Below are 16,363 nucleotides of genomic sequence, written 5' to 3' on the forward strand. Positions count from 1 at the left end.
CGAGAAAAACGCGAAGAAAATGTTTTCTTGCAGAAAATGTCCGTTTTGTTCAGGAAATTTCTGCAAGAAATCCTGACATGTGCACATAGCCTTAAGATGGCCATTCACATTAGACCATGGTAGGCTGGACTTGGTGAGAGTGGCAGACCATCTGTGTAATGGCTAGTGATTCGTTCAGCCTATGTTGTGAGGAAGGTGGAATGTTGAATTCAAATCTGATCTTTTGTGCTTAACTTATCACCGGCCAAATCTTTTATCACCTATCTACAGGATAGATGATAACTTACTGATCAGTGGAGGTCTGACCACTTAAGGTACCTTCACACATAACGATATCGTTAAGGATATCGTTGCAACGTCACGCTTTTTGTGACGTAGCAACGATCCCGCTAACGATATCTTTATGTGTGACAGCGACCAACGATCAGGCCCCTGCTGGGAGATCGTTGGTCGTGGGGAATGATCAGGACCTTTTTTTGGTCACTGATCACCCGCTGTCATCGCTGGATCGGCATGTGTGACGCCGATCTAGCGATGTGTTCACCTGTAACCAGGGTAAACATCGGGTTACTAAGTGCAGGGCCGCACTTAGTAACCCGATATTTTCCCTGGTTACCATTGTAAAAGTAAAAAAAAAAAAACACTACATACTCACATTCCGTTGTCTGTCACGTCCCCCGGCGTCAGCTTCCCTGCACTGTGTCAGCGCTGGCCGGCCGTAAAGCAGAGCACACCGGTGATGTCACCGCTCTGCTTTACGGCCGGCGCTTACACAGTGCAGGGAAGCTGACGCCGGGGGACGTGACAGACAACGGAATGTATGTAGTGTTTTTTTTTTTTTTTACTTTTACAATGGTAACCAGGGTAAATATCGGGTTACTAAGCGCGGCCCTGCACTTAGTAACCCGATGTTTACCCTGGTTACCCGGGGATTTCGGCATAGTTGAAGACAGTTTCAACGATGCCGAAGTCTTTCCCCTGATCGTTGGTCGCTGGAGAGAGCTGTCTGTGTGACAGCTCTCCAGCGACCACACAACGACTTACCATCGATCACGGCCAGGTCGTATCGCTGGTTGTGATCGTTGATAAATCGTTTAGTGTAACGGTACCTTAAGACCCTCACCAATCCACAGAACAAGGAAATCTTGTCCTCATCAGGACACTATTATCCCTGTTACGGCAGGTAACAGGCTACTTTCACACTTCCGTCTTTTCAGATCTGTTGCAATGCGTCGTTTTGGGAAAAAAACGGATCCTGCAAATGTGGCCACAAGATCCATTTTTTCCCATAGACTTGTATTAGCGACGGATGGCCACACGTCGGATCCGTCGTGTTTTGGCGGACCGTCGTCTGGAAAAAACGTTCAATGTAACGTTTTTTGTCTGCGTCGAAAAAACGTACAGCGACGGATCCTGCGGCGTCCCTCGTTGGCTAGAATGGAAGCCTATGGGCGCAGGATCCATTGTTGTCCGTCAAATGACGGAATCCAGCAACAGATTCCATTTTTTTTACGCTGAGCAGGATTTATATTCCTTTAATTTAACCCATTTTTCCTGCAGCTGCTGCATCGACGGATCCATCAAAAAACAGGATCCAGTGCATCGGTTTTTTACAATCTGCACAGGATCCGTCTTTTCAACACTTTGATGGATTATGACTGATTCTAAAAGACTGAAGTGTGAAAGTAGCCTAAGCCAGGGGTGTCAAAACTGCATTCCTCGAGGGCTGCAAACAGGTCATGTTTTCAGGATTTCCTTGCATTGCACAGGTGATAATTTAATCACCTGCAGAGAAAATGCTAAGAAAATCTTGAAAACACGCATGGTTTGAGGCCCTCGAGGAATGCAGTTTGACACCCCTGGCCTAAGCTGTCCAACCTCTGCACCATTCAGCCTTCTTGGGGCTGCTGTGAAGAGCCAACGCGGCCCCATAGAGAATGACTGGAGCGCGGAGTCACTGTTGGGCATTATCCCTGTTAGAATGGAGTGCCCACCGTGTGTTTTTAGTGCGTATTTCATACAGCAGATTATTTTCTGCAGTGTTTTTCCACCAGTTAGCTAATTTAAGCTACTTGCGTTTATTGCTCTATATATATATATATATATATATATAATAAAAAATAAAATAGGCTTGAAAAAGGATATATATATATATATATATATATATATATATATATATATATATATATATATATATATATATATATATATATATATATATATATAATAAAAAATAAAATAGGCTTGAAAAAGGATTGTTGTATCCGAAACGTTGCCACGCCGTTCAGGCAATAAAGTCCACTTTTTTCTTATTTTTTGTGCTGCTTATTTTATTTTTTTCATATTGTTGGAAGCCATTGGATCACTGGCTGGGAAAGCTTTGCACTGCATTAAGGTATTCTGTAGATGCTGTTCCAATTTTTTTCTATATATATATATATATATATATATATATATATATATATATATATATATAGGAAACTACCGTATATACTCGTGTATAACCCGTGATTTTCAGCACATTGTTTTGTGCTAGAAATGCCTCCCTCTCCTTATACACGAATCATTGTCCAGAAAGCCGGCGGGGGAGATGCAGAGCAGCAGCAGGAGCCGGCTAGCAGAAGACAATCATACTTGCCCTCCACGTGCCGTCGCTGCATCTCTGTCCCGGCGCCGGCAGCTCTTCCTGTGCAGAGAGGTCACATGGTACCGCTCATTAAAGAAATGAATATGCACGCGTCTCCACTCCCATAGGTGTGGAGCGCAGATTCATTAACTTAATTCATTAATTGTTCAGTCTCGTCTGACTATTGTAACTCTCTACTAATCGGCCTCCCTCTTACCAAGTCTCCCCTCTCCAATCTGTCCTGAATGCTGCAGCCAGGATCATATTCCTCACCAATCGTTACACCGATGCCTCTACCTTGTGCCAGTCATTACACTGGTTACCCATCCACTCCAGTGTGTGAACATATATTTCCATTAACAATTAACCTTTAATATTACAATAAAAACCACCAACCCAGTGAAAAAGTATATAAATATACCGAAATATGCAACCTAATAATAGACTAACCTGCAAGATACCCTATGCTAGGACTATATTGCCCCTGCCTAGCTGGAGGTTGGCGCCACCACTTACCGTGGGCTATCCCTCACTGCCCTATTCCATTTATGATGATGCAGATGGCACATAATAGTATTGATTGAAACTCCTTCAGAATCAGTATTCCATGGATATATTAATAATCCAACAACATTAGTACCAGAGGCAAACTAGCCCAGAAACAATACAATAAGCATGATCAAGCAGCCAGGAGTATACTTAGCGCGAAACAGATGCATCCCGATGTGCCATGATGGATGATGAACCCATCCACTCCAGAATCCAGTACAAAACTATTACCCTCATCCACAAAGCACTCCATGGCTCAGCACCACCCTACATCTCCTCTCTGGTCTTAGCCTACCACCATATCCGTGCCCTCCATTCGGCTAATGACCTGAGGCTAACATCCTCAATAATCAGAACCTCTCACTCCCGTCTCCAAAACTTTACACGTGCTGCGCCGATTCTTTGAAATGCACTACCCAGGTTAATACGATTAATCCCCACAGTTTTAAGCGTGCCCTAAAAACTCATTTGTTCACACTGGCCTACCGCCTCAACGCATTAACCTAACAGGGATACTGTGTGGTCCGTTCAAAAACCTTAAACCATAATCAGGTTTCTCGCATCATGTTCTCACACGCTTTATGCAGTTAATAGCCCTCTGTGTCTGTACTGTTACATACTTAGGCTGTTTAACCGGTTCATGCAGCTTTACATGAACATCCGATTCTTACACTCTGGCTCGCAAGAACAATGAAAGCAATTGTTACCATCCACCTTTTGTGTCTCCCCTATTTCCTATAGATTGTAAGCTTGCGAGCAGGGCCCTCATTCCTCCTGGTATCTGTTTTGATCTGTGTTTATTGTTATGCTGTAATGTCTATTGTCTGTACAAGTCCACTCTATAATGTAAAGCGCTGCAGAAAATTGTTATTTATTAATGAGCAGTTTTATGTGACCGGACAACTAAGATGCAACAACGGCATGAGGAGGGTGAGTAGGGGGGGGGGGGGGGGGGGAGGGTGAGCCGTGCATACAGCAAAGGGACGGGGGAAGAGGGGGGGGTTACGCCATGCGGGAATGGGGGAGCCATGCATACAACAGGGGACTTATGGTACATATACCAGGACAGGACGGGGGGAGCTGCACATACCAGGACAGGGATGGGGAGGCATTCATACCAGGACTGGAATGGGGGGCATTCATACCAGGACAAGGATGGGGAGGCATTCATACCAGGACAGGGATGGGGAGGCAATCATACCAGGACAGGGATGGGGGGGCATTCATACCAGGACTGGAATGGGGGGGGGCATTCATACCAGGACTGGAATGGGGAGGCATTCATACCAGGACAGGGATGGGGAGGCAATCATACCAGGACAGGGAAGGAGAGGCATTCATACCAGGACAGGGAAGGGGAGGCAATCATATCAGGACAGGGATGGGGGGGGCATTCATACCAGGACTGGAATGGGGGGGCATTCATACCAGGACTGGAATGGGGAGGCATTCATACCAGGACAGGGATGGGGAGGCATTCATACCAGGACAGGGATGGGGAGGCATTCATACCAGGACAGGAATGGGGGGCATTCATACCAGGACTGGAATGGGGAGGCAATCATACCAGGACAGGGAAGGGGAGGTATTCATACCAGGACAGGGAAGGGGAGGCATTCATACCAGGACTGGAATGGGGAGGCATTCATACCAGGACAGGGATGGGGAGGCATTCATATCAGGACTGGAATGGGGAGGCATTCATACCAGGACAGGGATGGGGAGGCATTCATACCAGGACTGGAATGGGGAGGCATTCATACCAGGACAGGGATGGGGAGGCAGTCATATCAGGACTGGTATGGGGGGGCATTCATACCAGGACAGGGACGGGGGAGGCATTCATACCAGGACAGGGAAGGGGGAGGCATGTAGACAAGGACAGGGATGGGAAGGCAATCATACCAGGACAGGGATGGGAAGGCATTCATACCAGGACTGGAATGGGGAGGCATTCATATCAGGGCAGGGATGGGGAGGCATTCATACCAGGACAGAAATGGGGGACAATGCATACCTGGCTTATACTCGAATCAATAAGCTTACCCAGTTTCCATGGCAAAAGTAGGTGCCTCTGCTTATACTCTAGTATATACAGTATCTATTTACTGAATTGCTGAACTTTGGTAAAACTTTGATAGTGCAGATTTCATGCATTTTGAGTGCATTTTCAAGGTGTTAATGCACTAAAATCCTATGTGCATTTTTTACATGTGAATTTTCCAAGTCATTTAAGTCTGTGGGGAAAATTTTCAAATAAAAAGTATATTTATCACAAGAGAAACTGACATGGTGCAGTGTTAAAATTAACCTATGGTACTTTTTTTTTTTTTTTTTATCTGTGTTGATTACAGCTCAGTAGGCATGAGAATTACAAAAATGTTTTCTTTGGTGCAGAGAAAAATGCACAAAATTTTCATAATGGGAACCTGGCCTATAGTGGATAATATGCCTACAGAGATGGGGATCGGTGGCCTACTCCCCTCCTAATATTTAGAACACATGCATGCTCGACCAAGTGCTAGTGCCTGTGTCATGGACACATTTACACAGAAAATGATGGTTATGTAGAGATTTGTATCACTACATATTTCAAAAAATATATCAAAGTAAAACCGTGAAATTGACTCAGATATTTGTGAATGAAAAGATGAACTCTTGGAATCTACTGGACAAGTTGTGGTTTTGAATGACACTATTCTCTTTACCATATAATGTGCTAAAAAATGGGGAGCAGAACAATGAAATGTGTCTTGTTGAATTAACGATCTGCTGGGAAGTACAGGTTTCATAGGCTTTTCATATCTTTGTATCATAGGAGATCTTACATAGCAGACACGGGGTCTTAAAGGAGGTACATCAGATATTTGTCCCCGGAAATGATGATCTCTATGTATGTATGTATATATATATATGTGTGTGTGTGTGTGTGTGTACAGTACAGACCAAAAGTTTGGACACACCTTCTCATTTAAAGATTTTTCTCTATTTTCATGAGTATGAAAATTGTACATTCACACTGAAGGCATCAAAACTATGAATTACCACATGTGGAATTATATACTTAATAAAAAAGTGTGAAACAACTGAAATTATGTCTTATATTCTAGGTTCTTCAAAGTAGCCACCTTTCACTTTGATGACTGCTTTGCACACTCTTGGCATTCTCTTGATGAGCTTCAAGACGTAGTCACCGGCAATGGTCTTCCAACAATCTTGAAGAAGTTCCCAGAGATGCTTAGCAATTGTTGGCCCTTTTGCCTTCACTCTGCGGTCCAGCTCACGCCAAACCATCTCGATTGGGTTCAGGTCTGGTGGCTGTGGAGGCCAGGTCATCTGGCGTAGCACCCATCACTCTCCTCCTTGGTCAAATAGCCTTTATACAGCCTGGAAGTGTGTTTGGGGTCACTGTCCTGTTGAAAAATAAATGATGGTCCAACTAAACGCAAACCGGATGGAATAGCATGCCGCCGCAAGATGCTGTAGTAGCCATGCTGGTTCAGTATGCCTTCAGTTTTGAATAAATCCCCAACAGTGTCACCAGCAAAGCACCCCCACACCATCACACCTCCTCCTTCATGCTTCACGGTGGGAACCAGGCATGTAGAGTCCATCCGTTCACCTTTTCTGCGTCGCACAAAGACACGGTGGTTGGAACCAAAGATCTCAAATTTGGACTCATCAGACCAAAGCACAGATTTCCACTGGTCTAATGTCCATTCCTTGTGTTCTTTAGCCCAAACAAGTCTCTTCTGCTCGTTGCCTGTCCTTAGCATTGGTTTCCTAGCAGCTATTTTACCATAAAGGCCTGCTGCACAAAGTCTCCTCTTAACAGTTGTTGTAGAGATGTGTCTGCTGCTAGAACTCTGTGTGGCATTGACCTGGTCTCTAATCTGAGCTGCTGTTAACCTGCGATTTCTGAGGCTGGTGACTCGGATAAACTTATCCTCAGAAGCAGAGGTGACTCTTGGTCTTCCTTTCCTGGGGCTGTCCTCATGTGAGCCAGTTTCTTTGTAGCGCTTGATGGTTTTTGCCACTGCACTTGGGGACACTTTCAAAGTTTTCCCAATTTTTCGGACTGACTGACCTTAATTTCTTAATGATGGCCACTCGTTTTTCTTTACTTAGCTGCTTTTTTTCTTGCCATAATACAAATTCTAGCAGTCTATTCAGTAGGACCATCAGCTGTGTATCCACCAGACTTCTGCTCAACACAACTGATGGTCCCAACCCCATTTATAAGGCAAGAAATCCCACTTATTAAACCTGACAGGGCACACCTGTGAAGTGAAAACCATTCCCGGTGACTACCTCTTGAAGCTCATCAAGAGAATGCCAAGAGTGTGCAAAGCAGTCATCAAAGCAAAAGGTGGCTACTTTGAAGAACCTAGAATATAAGACATATTTTCAGTTGTTTCACACTTTTTTGTTAAGGATATAATTCCACATGTGTTAATTCATAGTTTTGATGCCTTCAGTGTGAATTTACAATTTTCATAGTCATGAAAATACAGAAAAATCTTTAAATGAGATGGTGTGTCCAAACTTTTGGTGTGTGTGTGTGTGTGTATATACACATGCAACTCAACACACACAACTTGACACATGAAACTCGCCCTAAAACACACACAAGTCTGGTATTATCCTTCAAACATAAAAATCTGATTAATAAGCAGACAAACTACAAGAGCAACAAATACCATATAGGAAATACGGCAGCTGCCAGTCACATGACCTGTCTATTATGTGTATGTGTGAGCTAATATATAATAAGGGAGATGACAAACGTATATACTGAGGGGAAAATGAGAGGTGTGAGGTGAAAATGAGAGGTGTGAGGTGAAAATGAAAAGGGGTGAGTGCAAAATGAGGAGTGAGGGAAAATAGTGGAGTGATCGGAAAATGACAGATGTGAGGTCGAAATGACAAGTGTTAGGGGGGAATGAGAGGCGTGAGGGGGAAATGAGAGGCGTGATGGGAAAATAAGAGAAGTGAGGTGCTATAACTAACCACAGATATTTACTATGCCCAGGCAACGCCGGGCTCTTCAGCTAATTAATATATATATATATATATATATATATATATATATATATATATATAGCTGACTATAAGACGCACTTTTCCCCCCTCAAATTCGGGGGGGAAATGAGGGTGCGTCTAATAGATGGAATGTACCTGTAAATGGGGTTCGCTGGAGCTGGGAGCCGGCGTCGGTCGAGCTGAAATGCTGGAGCTGGGAGCCACGGAAGTCCTTCAGCGCTGCCAAAGCCGCCGGCGGTGGAGCGGCCACTGCGGGAGCCGCCGGCGGTGTTATAGCAACTACCTGAGTTTCCAACGGTGGAGCGGCCCTGCTGAAACCGCCAGCTGTGGCATCATGGAGGTCTGTCCCGGAGCGGCCCTGCTGGAGCAGCAGCATGGGAGCCGCCGGCGGTGGAATGGAAGCCGCCGGCGGTGGAGCGGCAGCATGGGAGCCGCTGGCGGTGGAGTGGGAGCCGCCGGCGGTGGAGCGGCAGCATGGGAGCCGCCGGCAGAGTCGTTATCTGTCGGCGGTGCAGGGGCCACTGCGGGAGCCGCCGGCGGTGGAGTGGGAGCCGCCGGTGGTGGAGCGGCAGCATGGGAGCCGCTGGCGGTGGAGTGGGAGCCGCCGGCGGTGGAGCGGCAGCATGGGAGCTGCCGGCAGAGGCGTTATCTGTCGGCGGTGTAGGGGCCACTGCGGGAGCCGCCGGCGGTGGAGTGGGAGCCGCCGGCGGTGGAGCAGCAGCATGGGAGCCGCCGGCAGAGTCGTTATCTGTCGGCGGTGCAGGGGCCACTGCGGGAGCCGCTGGTGGAGTCGAGGAGGTCTCGCAGCCGCTGTAGTTTGTATTCTGCGGCCAACCTAAACAGGAAGTAGGAGGTCTCACATCCGGTCACGTGCTGCAGTGAAGTGGCCTTGTCTCAGCTACTGTTGTCGCTGTGGCTTGTGATCTGGATAGGAGAACGTCTACTTCCCCTTCTAGCGTGGCCACGGTAATTTGGAGAAAAGTTTAAAAAAAAAAAAAAAAAAGTTACAGTAAAACACACACTCACTGCTATCGCAAACTCTAAGGCTAGGTTCCCATTGCGTTAATGGGACCGCGCTAACGGACAGCGTTGCATGGCGAAATTAACGCCGTGTAATGCGTCCGTTAGCGCGCCCATTCACAGCAACAGGGACGCGCATCCCTAGCGCGTGCCATTCTCGGCACACGCTAGCGATGTGTCAATGTTTTGTTTTGTTTTGTGGCGCGCCGCGGACGCTGCTTGCAGCGTCCGCGGCGCGCCCAAGGTCCGTTTCCCGCTCTCGCAGATCTCCGAGCGGGAACGTTTAACGCGACCCCTTTATACAACATTGCGTTAGCACAATCCGCTAGCGCTATGCGCTAAATGGATTGCTCTAACGCAATCTGAACCTAGCCTTACTCCCAGCATGTTACAGGAGCTGCATGTTAGGGCCTGTTTCCATGTGGAATAATACATCTGGATTTACTGCGGATTAGATGCTGCGTACATCTGTAGAGTCCAATCCGCAGCGTCCAGATGTTACAGCATAGTGGAGAGGATTTTATGAAATCCCGTCTCCACTATGCGTGTATCCACATGTGTATCCGGACATGGGGCGCGTCTTTATAGATTGCAGCATGTCTATCTTGCGGAGACGCTCCATCTCCGCAAGATATCGTAAATATCAGTCAATGAATACGATGCGGTGCTTCCGCATGTGCTCAATGAACACATTCGGAATCACCGTGCATACAACAGGAGTGGTGCTTTGGGCGGAGCGGGGCATCCGCTGCGTCGAAAGCGCTGAGTTTCCTGAATGAACGTGGAAACATAGCCATAGTTCTCCAAAGCACTTGACATACGGTACAATAAATGGAACCTATGACATACGGTATTAAAGGTGATATGTTTTCTGAATACAGGTTGTCCAATGCGTAGGCAGCGTGCATTAGTGTAGCAACAAGCTGTATGACTTTAGCCACTTTTTTCTCTGAAATGCCACAGCATTTCAGAGGGAAAAAAAGTGGCTAAAGTTATACAGCTCACTGTTACGCTAATACCGTACATGCTGGATATGCATTGAACAGCCCGTACTTTAAAAGCCACCTAAAGACTAGTCAGACAGGTCCCCAGCCACTTCTCCCCATCCACTCCCAATGAGTGACAATTTTCTTCCTGCGTGCGCATACAGGAAGAGACCTGTCAGTGATTGGCAGCAGGAGGGGAAAAGCCAAAGGTACGGTACAGCGTGTTTTTCTCGGAAACACCGTAGCATTTCAGAGTGAAGCATACCATACCTGGCTTACAGTAGATCATACAGCCAGTGTCTGATACATGCTGTCCGTGGATTACGGTAGCATGTATCAGCTGTCAGGTTCCCTTTATACCGTAGTGTTTACAGTACTTCTGCATTGGGAGGTGAACTGCATTCACATGTGGACAGATGCATGATTGGCAACTACGGAGTCATGCAGGTGCCTTGGTTGGTTCACTTTGATGGTAGGATGTCATCACTACTCAGTTCCCAATCCAGAAGCAAACGGTGCCAGAAAAACCCTTTTAACCCATCAAAAAATACAATATGTCTGTACACACGCTTTTTTTTCATCACACCACATAAAAAAGTGATTGAAAATTCCACAGCATTTTACAGACATCATCATCACTGTCCCCATTGGAGCTCACAATATCTCTATCTGTATGTGTTGGAAGTGTGGGAGGAAAGCTGAGAATGCGGAGGAAACCCACACAAACCTCGGTACAACATACAAACTCCTTGCAGATGTTCTCTTTGGGGGGTGTTGTTCTGTACAAGAGCGTAGCACTACCTGTCGCCCTCCAGCAACAGATCCCCCACAATAACAGTGTCAGCAGCAGGACAAAGTACCGTACTGATACCATAATTTTGTATTTTCTTGCAGAAAGATACGTTACCTTACTCTTCTGGAAAGATGTCAAAGCAGAGAAGGATTTCATATAAAATCCCTTTTAAACTGGAGGTAGTGAAGTACGCCAAAGAACATGGGAACAGGGCAGCGGAGAGACACTTCGGGCCACCTCCAACTGAAAAAATGATACGGGAATGGAGGAAACAGGAGGATCAGCTACAAAAAACGGACAAAGATAAAAAATATTTACGTGGGCATGCTGCAAAGTGGCCACATTTAGAAGTGGATGTGAAAGAGTGGATCATACATCACAGGAACAATGGATATTCTGTATCGACAAAAATGATCATTTATGAAGCTAAACGTCTTGCTGCAGAGAAAGGCATTCAGGACTTCACAGGAACACCATCATGGTGCTATCGATTTATGAAGCGATGTGGCCTTGCTATGCGCACAAAAACTAGGATTGCACAAAAAATGCCTAAAGAATACGAAACCAAGATTGTGTCTTTTCACAAATTTGTACTGGATGCAAGAAAGAAAAATGGCTATGAAATGACTCAGATTGGCAATATGGATGAAGTCCCATTGACTTTCGATGTTCCGTCAAACAAAACGGTTGATGTGAAAGGTGCCAAAACTATAGCCGTGAAGACGTCAGGGCATGAGAAAACCCATTATACCGTTGTGTTGTCCTGCTGTGCAGATGGCACCAAATTGCCTCCACTGCTGATTTTTAAGAGAAAAACCATGCCAAAAGAGACAATCCCAAAAGGAGTCATTGTTCATGTTCACGACAAGGGATGGATGGATGAAAATGGCATGAAGATATGGATAGAAAAAGTGTGGTCCAAACGTCCTGGGGGGCTTCTGAAAAAAACTGCTCTATTAGTGCTGGACCAGTTTAGGGCACATATCACTGAAGCCACAAAAAGGAGATTTAAAGAAGAGAAAACCCATATTGCCGTAATTCCTGGGGGGCTTACCAGTCAGTTGCAACCTTTGGACGTTTCCATCAACAAGCCATTTAAAGTTTTCATGAGAGAAGAGTGGAATAAGTGGATGGCTGCTGGAAACCATGATCTGACGCCAACTGGAAGAATGAAGAGGCCCACAATCACCCAAGTTTGTGAGTGGGTGAAAACCTCATGGCAGTCCGTTAAGGATGAAACCATTGTGAAGTCCTTCAAAAAATGTGGCATCAGCAATGCCTTAGATGGCTCTGAAGATGACATCCTCTATGAACAGAGTGAAGACAGTGATACTAGTGATTCTGAGGAACCGAGCTTCCTAAATATGGACAGTAGTGATGAGGAGGAGTTCTTGGGGTTCCCTGATGACTGAAGAGTTTCTGTACTTAAATCAGTAATGGTTGTTAATGTTGCTGCTGAGTTCTGTTTACATTTCCATTGGTGAAATATTATGTTATTTATGTTATTAAATATTTTACCCTGTTATTTGCTTCAAAATTTTTTGTTTTCCTGTTTTCAACCTCTAAAACTTAGGTGCGTCTTATGGTCCGGTGCGTCTTATAGTCCGAAAAATACGGTATATATATATATATATATATATATATATATATATATATATATATATATATATATATATATATATATATATATATATATATATATATATATAGGGGCAAAAAAGTATTTAGTCAGTCAGCAATAGTGCAAGTATTTGGTCAGAAACAAACAATCAAGATTTCTGGCTCTCACAGACCTGTAACTTCTTCTTCAAGAGTCTCCTCTTTCCTCCACTCATTACCTGTAGTAATGGCACCTGTTTAAACTTGTTATCAGTATAAAAAGACACCTGTGCACACCCTCAAAAAGTCTGACTCCAAACTCCACTATGGTGAAGACCAAAGAGCTGTCAAAGGACACCAGAAACAAAATTGTAGCCCTGCACCAGGCTGGGAAGACTGAATCTGCAATAGCCAACCAGCTTGGAGTGAAGAAATCAACAGTGGGAGCAATAATTAGAAAATGGAAGACATACAAGACCACTGATAATCTCCCTCGATCTGGGGCTCCACGCAAAATCCCACCCCGTGGGGTCAGAATGATCACAAGAACGGTGAGCAAAAATCCCAGAACCACGCGGGGGGACCTAGTGAATGAACTGCAGAGAGCTGGGACCAATGTAACAAGGCCTACCATAAGTAACACACTACGCCACCATGGACTCAGATCCTGCAGTGCCAGACGTGTCCCACTGCTTAAACCAGTACATGTCCGGGCCCGTCTGAAGTTTGCGAGAGAGCATTTGGATGATCCAGAGGAGTTTTGGGAGAATGTCCTATGGTCTGATGAAACCAAACTGGAACTGTTTGGTAGAAACACAACTTGTCGTGTTTGGAGGAAAAAGAATACTGAGTTGCATCCATCAAACACCATACCTACTGTAAAGCATGGTGGTGGAAACATCATACTTTGGTGCTGTTTCTCTGCAAAGGGGCCAGGACGACTGATCCGGGTACATGAAAGAATGAATGGGGCCATGTATCGTGAGATTTTGAGTGCAAACCTCCTTCCATCAGCAAGGGCATTGAAGATGAAACGTGGCTGGGTCTTTCAACATGACAATGATCCAAAGCACACCGCCAGGGCAACGAAGGAGTGGCTTTGTAAGAAGCATTTCAAGGTCCTGGAGTGGCCTAGCCAGTCTCCAGATCTCAACCCTATAGAAAACCTTTGGAGGGAGTTGAAAGTCCGTGTTGCCAAGCGAAAAGCCAAAAACATCACTGCTCTAGAGGAGATCTGCATGGAGGAATGGGCCAACATACCAACAACAGTGTGTGGCAACCTTGTGAAGACTTACAGAAAACGTTTGACCTCTGTCATTGACAACAAAGGATATATTACAAAGTATTGAGATGAAATTTTGTTTCTGACCAAATACTTATTTTCCACCATAATATGCAAATAAAATGTTAAAAAAACAGACAATGTGATTTTCTGGATTTTTTTTTCTCAGTTTGTCTCCCATAGTTGAGGTCTACCTATGATGTAAATTACAGACGCCTCTCATCTTTTTAAGTGGTGGAACTTGCACTATTGCTGACTGACTAAATACTTTTTTGCCCCACTGTGTGTGTATATATATATATATATATATATATATATATATATATATATATATATATATATATATATATATATATATATATATATATATATATATATATATATATATATATATATATATATATAATTTTATATATATTTTTTTCAGCACCAAACGGAAATGGGAGCATATAGAAAAAAACACACGCGTAACTGAATAAAAAAACATTATCACATACTTAAAATAGCAAGCATTTAAATATGTGGTTCTATAATGTATGGTGGTGACCCAGAATATTAATATGGCAACAATGAATCTAATCTGCGTCCTGATGATAGTCCAAAGCCAGATATGGCTAGCACTCTACTGACGTACCTATTCTGACATCCCTATTCCCCATTTTTACTGACTTTGCCCATTGACTTACTCTGATATTAGGATAAAATGTAATTCCTTTAAAACAGCACTAGTGCCAAAGCTGAACCCTTTGGGGATTAGGGATTCAAAGTCCAGTCTGTAATGTTTGACAAATATATCATTCAACAACACAAAATGACTGTTCAAACCAAGCCGAGACGCTCTGTGTACCCTTGCTGCCAATAAGCAGTTCAGTGCACCTTCGCACCTCCTTGTTTTTCATCAATCTCTGCTGTATTCCTGTAATCCAGAGCTGTCAAAAATGGGGGACAGAAATAAATGAAAAACAAGTTGATGGAAAGGTGCACTGACAAGTTTAATGCTAGTGGTGTAGGGGGTACTGTGCGCCTGTGCGTGATTTGTACAGCCATTTTGCGCTGACACTCAATATCTAAAAAATCAGTTTAAACATGAAGACAATGAATCCAACATTGTAGTTTGGAACGGGCACTTTTTTTCCAAGAAACCTAGCAGATTGTGCCATTTTTGAAGAGCAATCTCTTCCAGACTGTCCATGTGGCTGATGTGTCCCAGAGACTTTACCACCTTTTTAGTGCCAGCAAATTGAAAAAATACATTCTCTAATTATCTGAAAGCATCAGATCTGGATACAGAATTATAATTTAGGTTTTAGAGGCAGGCAATGCAGAAATTAAGATAATGGTTTATTCAAGTGATTAGAAGGATGTTCGGGATGATGGCTCTTGGCGTTTAGAGAATAGATGATTTGGCTTTGACCTAATTGCAAAAGTATTCAACCTCATCAGAAAGTTAGCAGATTTGTAGCCTTTGACAATCTGCACCCATTTTTCCTGCAAGTACCGTATATTTAGGTAAGAGTGTTCACTGTGTTTGAGATCTATGCCAGTGACTGAAGTAGCCAAGCGCTCTGCTTCGCTGTTTGTCAGGGTTGTCGGTGAACATAGTCAATCACCATTCTTTCCATATGTCTACCAGCTATAGTCTTGTAGCTAAAGGTGATGAAGATGGGACCTAGGCTGCGTTTGCCTTGTGGTGTACAATTGAGTTTTTTTATTCACACCAACGCATTTTGGCCCCGGACTGGTGCCTTTTTCAAGGTAAAAAGCCATTAGATTTTTTTACCTTGAAAAAGGCACCTTTGGTGTGAATAAAAACCTTAGTTGTATACCATCACGGCTTGTTCATTCCCACAAGCTTAGCCCAGGTACAGCGACCTCTCCACTAACGTGAATTGCTGGCAGAATTTCTCCTTCAGCCGCGGATCCTTACACAACTGCCCCAGGCGAGCTCTGCCATCTAGCTCACCCTCTTATTTCTCTGGCAGTGTTGCCCTATTGTGATGGTGGAAAATGATAGATGGTAAATGTTTGGTAAAGTGTGGTTTTTTTTTTTGTTTTTTTTTTTTAAATTTTTATTCCATTTATCAGTAATTATGAAGTGATGTGATTCATTTAGGTGTCCAAATATATATATTTTTTCTTTAATCAGTCTGGTCTTTGATCTTTCGTCTTTGTAACGTGAGAAAATGCTGCGAGTTGTGTTGTGCATGGATTATATGGAGGCCGATGCTGATTCCGAGCGAAACCATTTGTTCCACTGAAATACATTGTGCTAACCTGTTTTGTTTTGTATTGTAACGAGAATAGTCAAATCTAAAAAATGCTTTGCCGTGTAATCAGGACTGTTTCTCTTGTGTGGTTGTGCTCCCTGATAACTGCTCTTCATCTTGTAGCCGTCTTCTGTAATGATATCTGAAAACCCATCTGTCTCCATTCAGTAATCGTTGCTGTGCTTTCTGCTCTCTCTA

The 16,363-nt window shown here is 44.2% G+C and overlaps 1 protein-coding gene across 4 annotated transcripts in view; it reads left to right on the plus strand.

Moving 5' to 3' along the window:
- The window catches only part of LRCH3 (leucine rich repeats and calponin homology domain containing 3), a 117,043-nt gene that overhangs the window by 72,876 nt on the left and 27,804 nt on the right, over positions 1–16,363 (plus strand). Inside the window, exon 15 of one of the 4 annotated variants that reach the window (XM_069726992.1) lies at positions 11,119–12,540. The exons of the other annotated variants lie outside the window; for them this stretch is intronic. Coding sequence (XP_069583093.1) covers positions 11,119–12,429 — 1,311 coding nt within the window. The 3' untranslated portion in view covers positions 12,430–12,540. Of the gene's footprint in view, positions 1–11,118; positions 12,541–16,363 lie in introns of those variants that run through there. 4 annotated transcript variants of the gene reach the window in all.

The sequence above is a fragment of the Ranitomeya imitator genome, chromosome 5 (assembly GCF_032444005.1).
Source record: "Ranitomeya imitator isolate aRanImi1 chromosome 5, aRanImi1.pri, whole genome shotgun sequence".
NCBI classification, from domain to species: domain Eukaryota; kingdom Metazoa; phylum Chordata; class Amphibia; order Anura; family Dendrobatidae; genus Ranitomeya; species Ranitomeya imitator.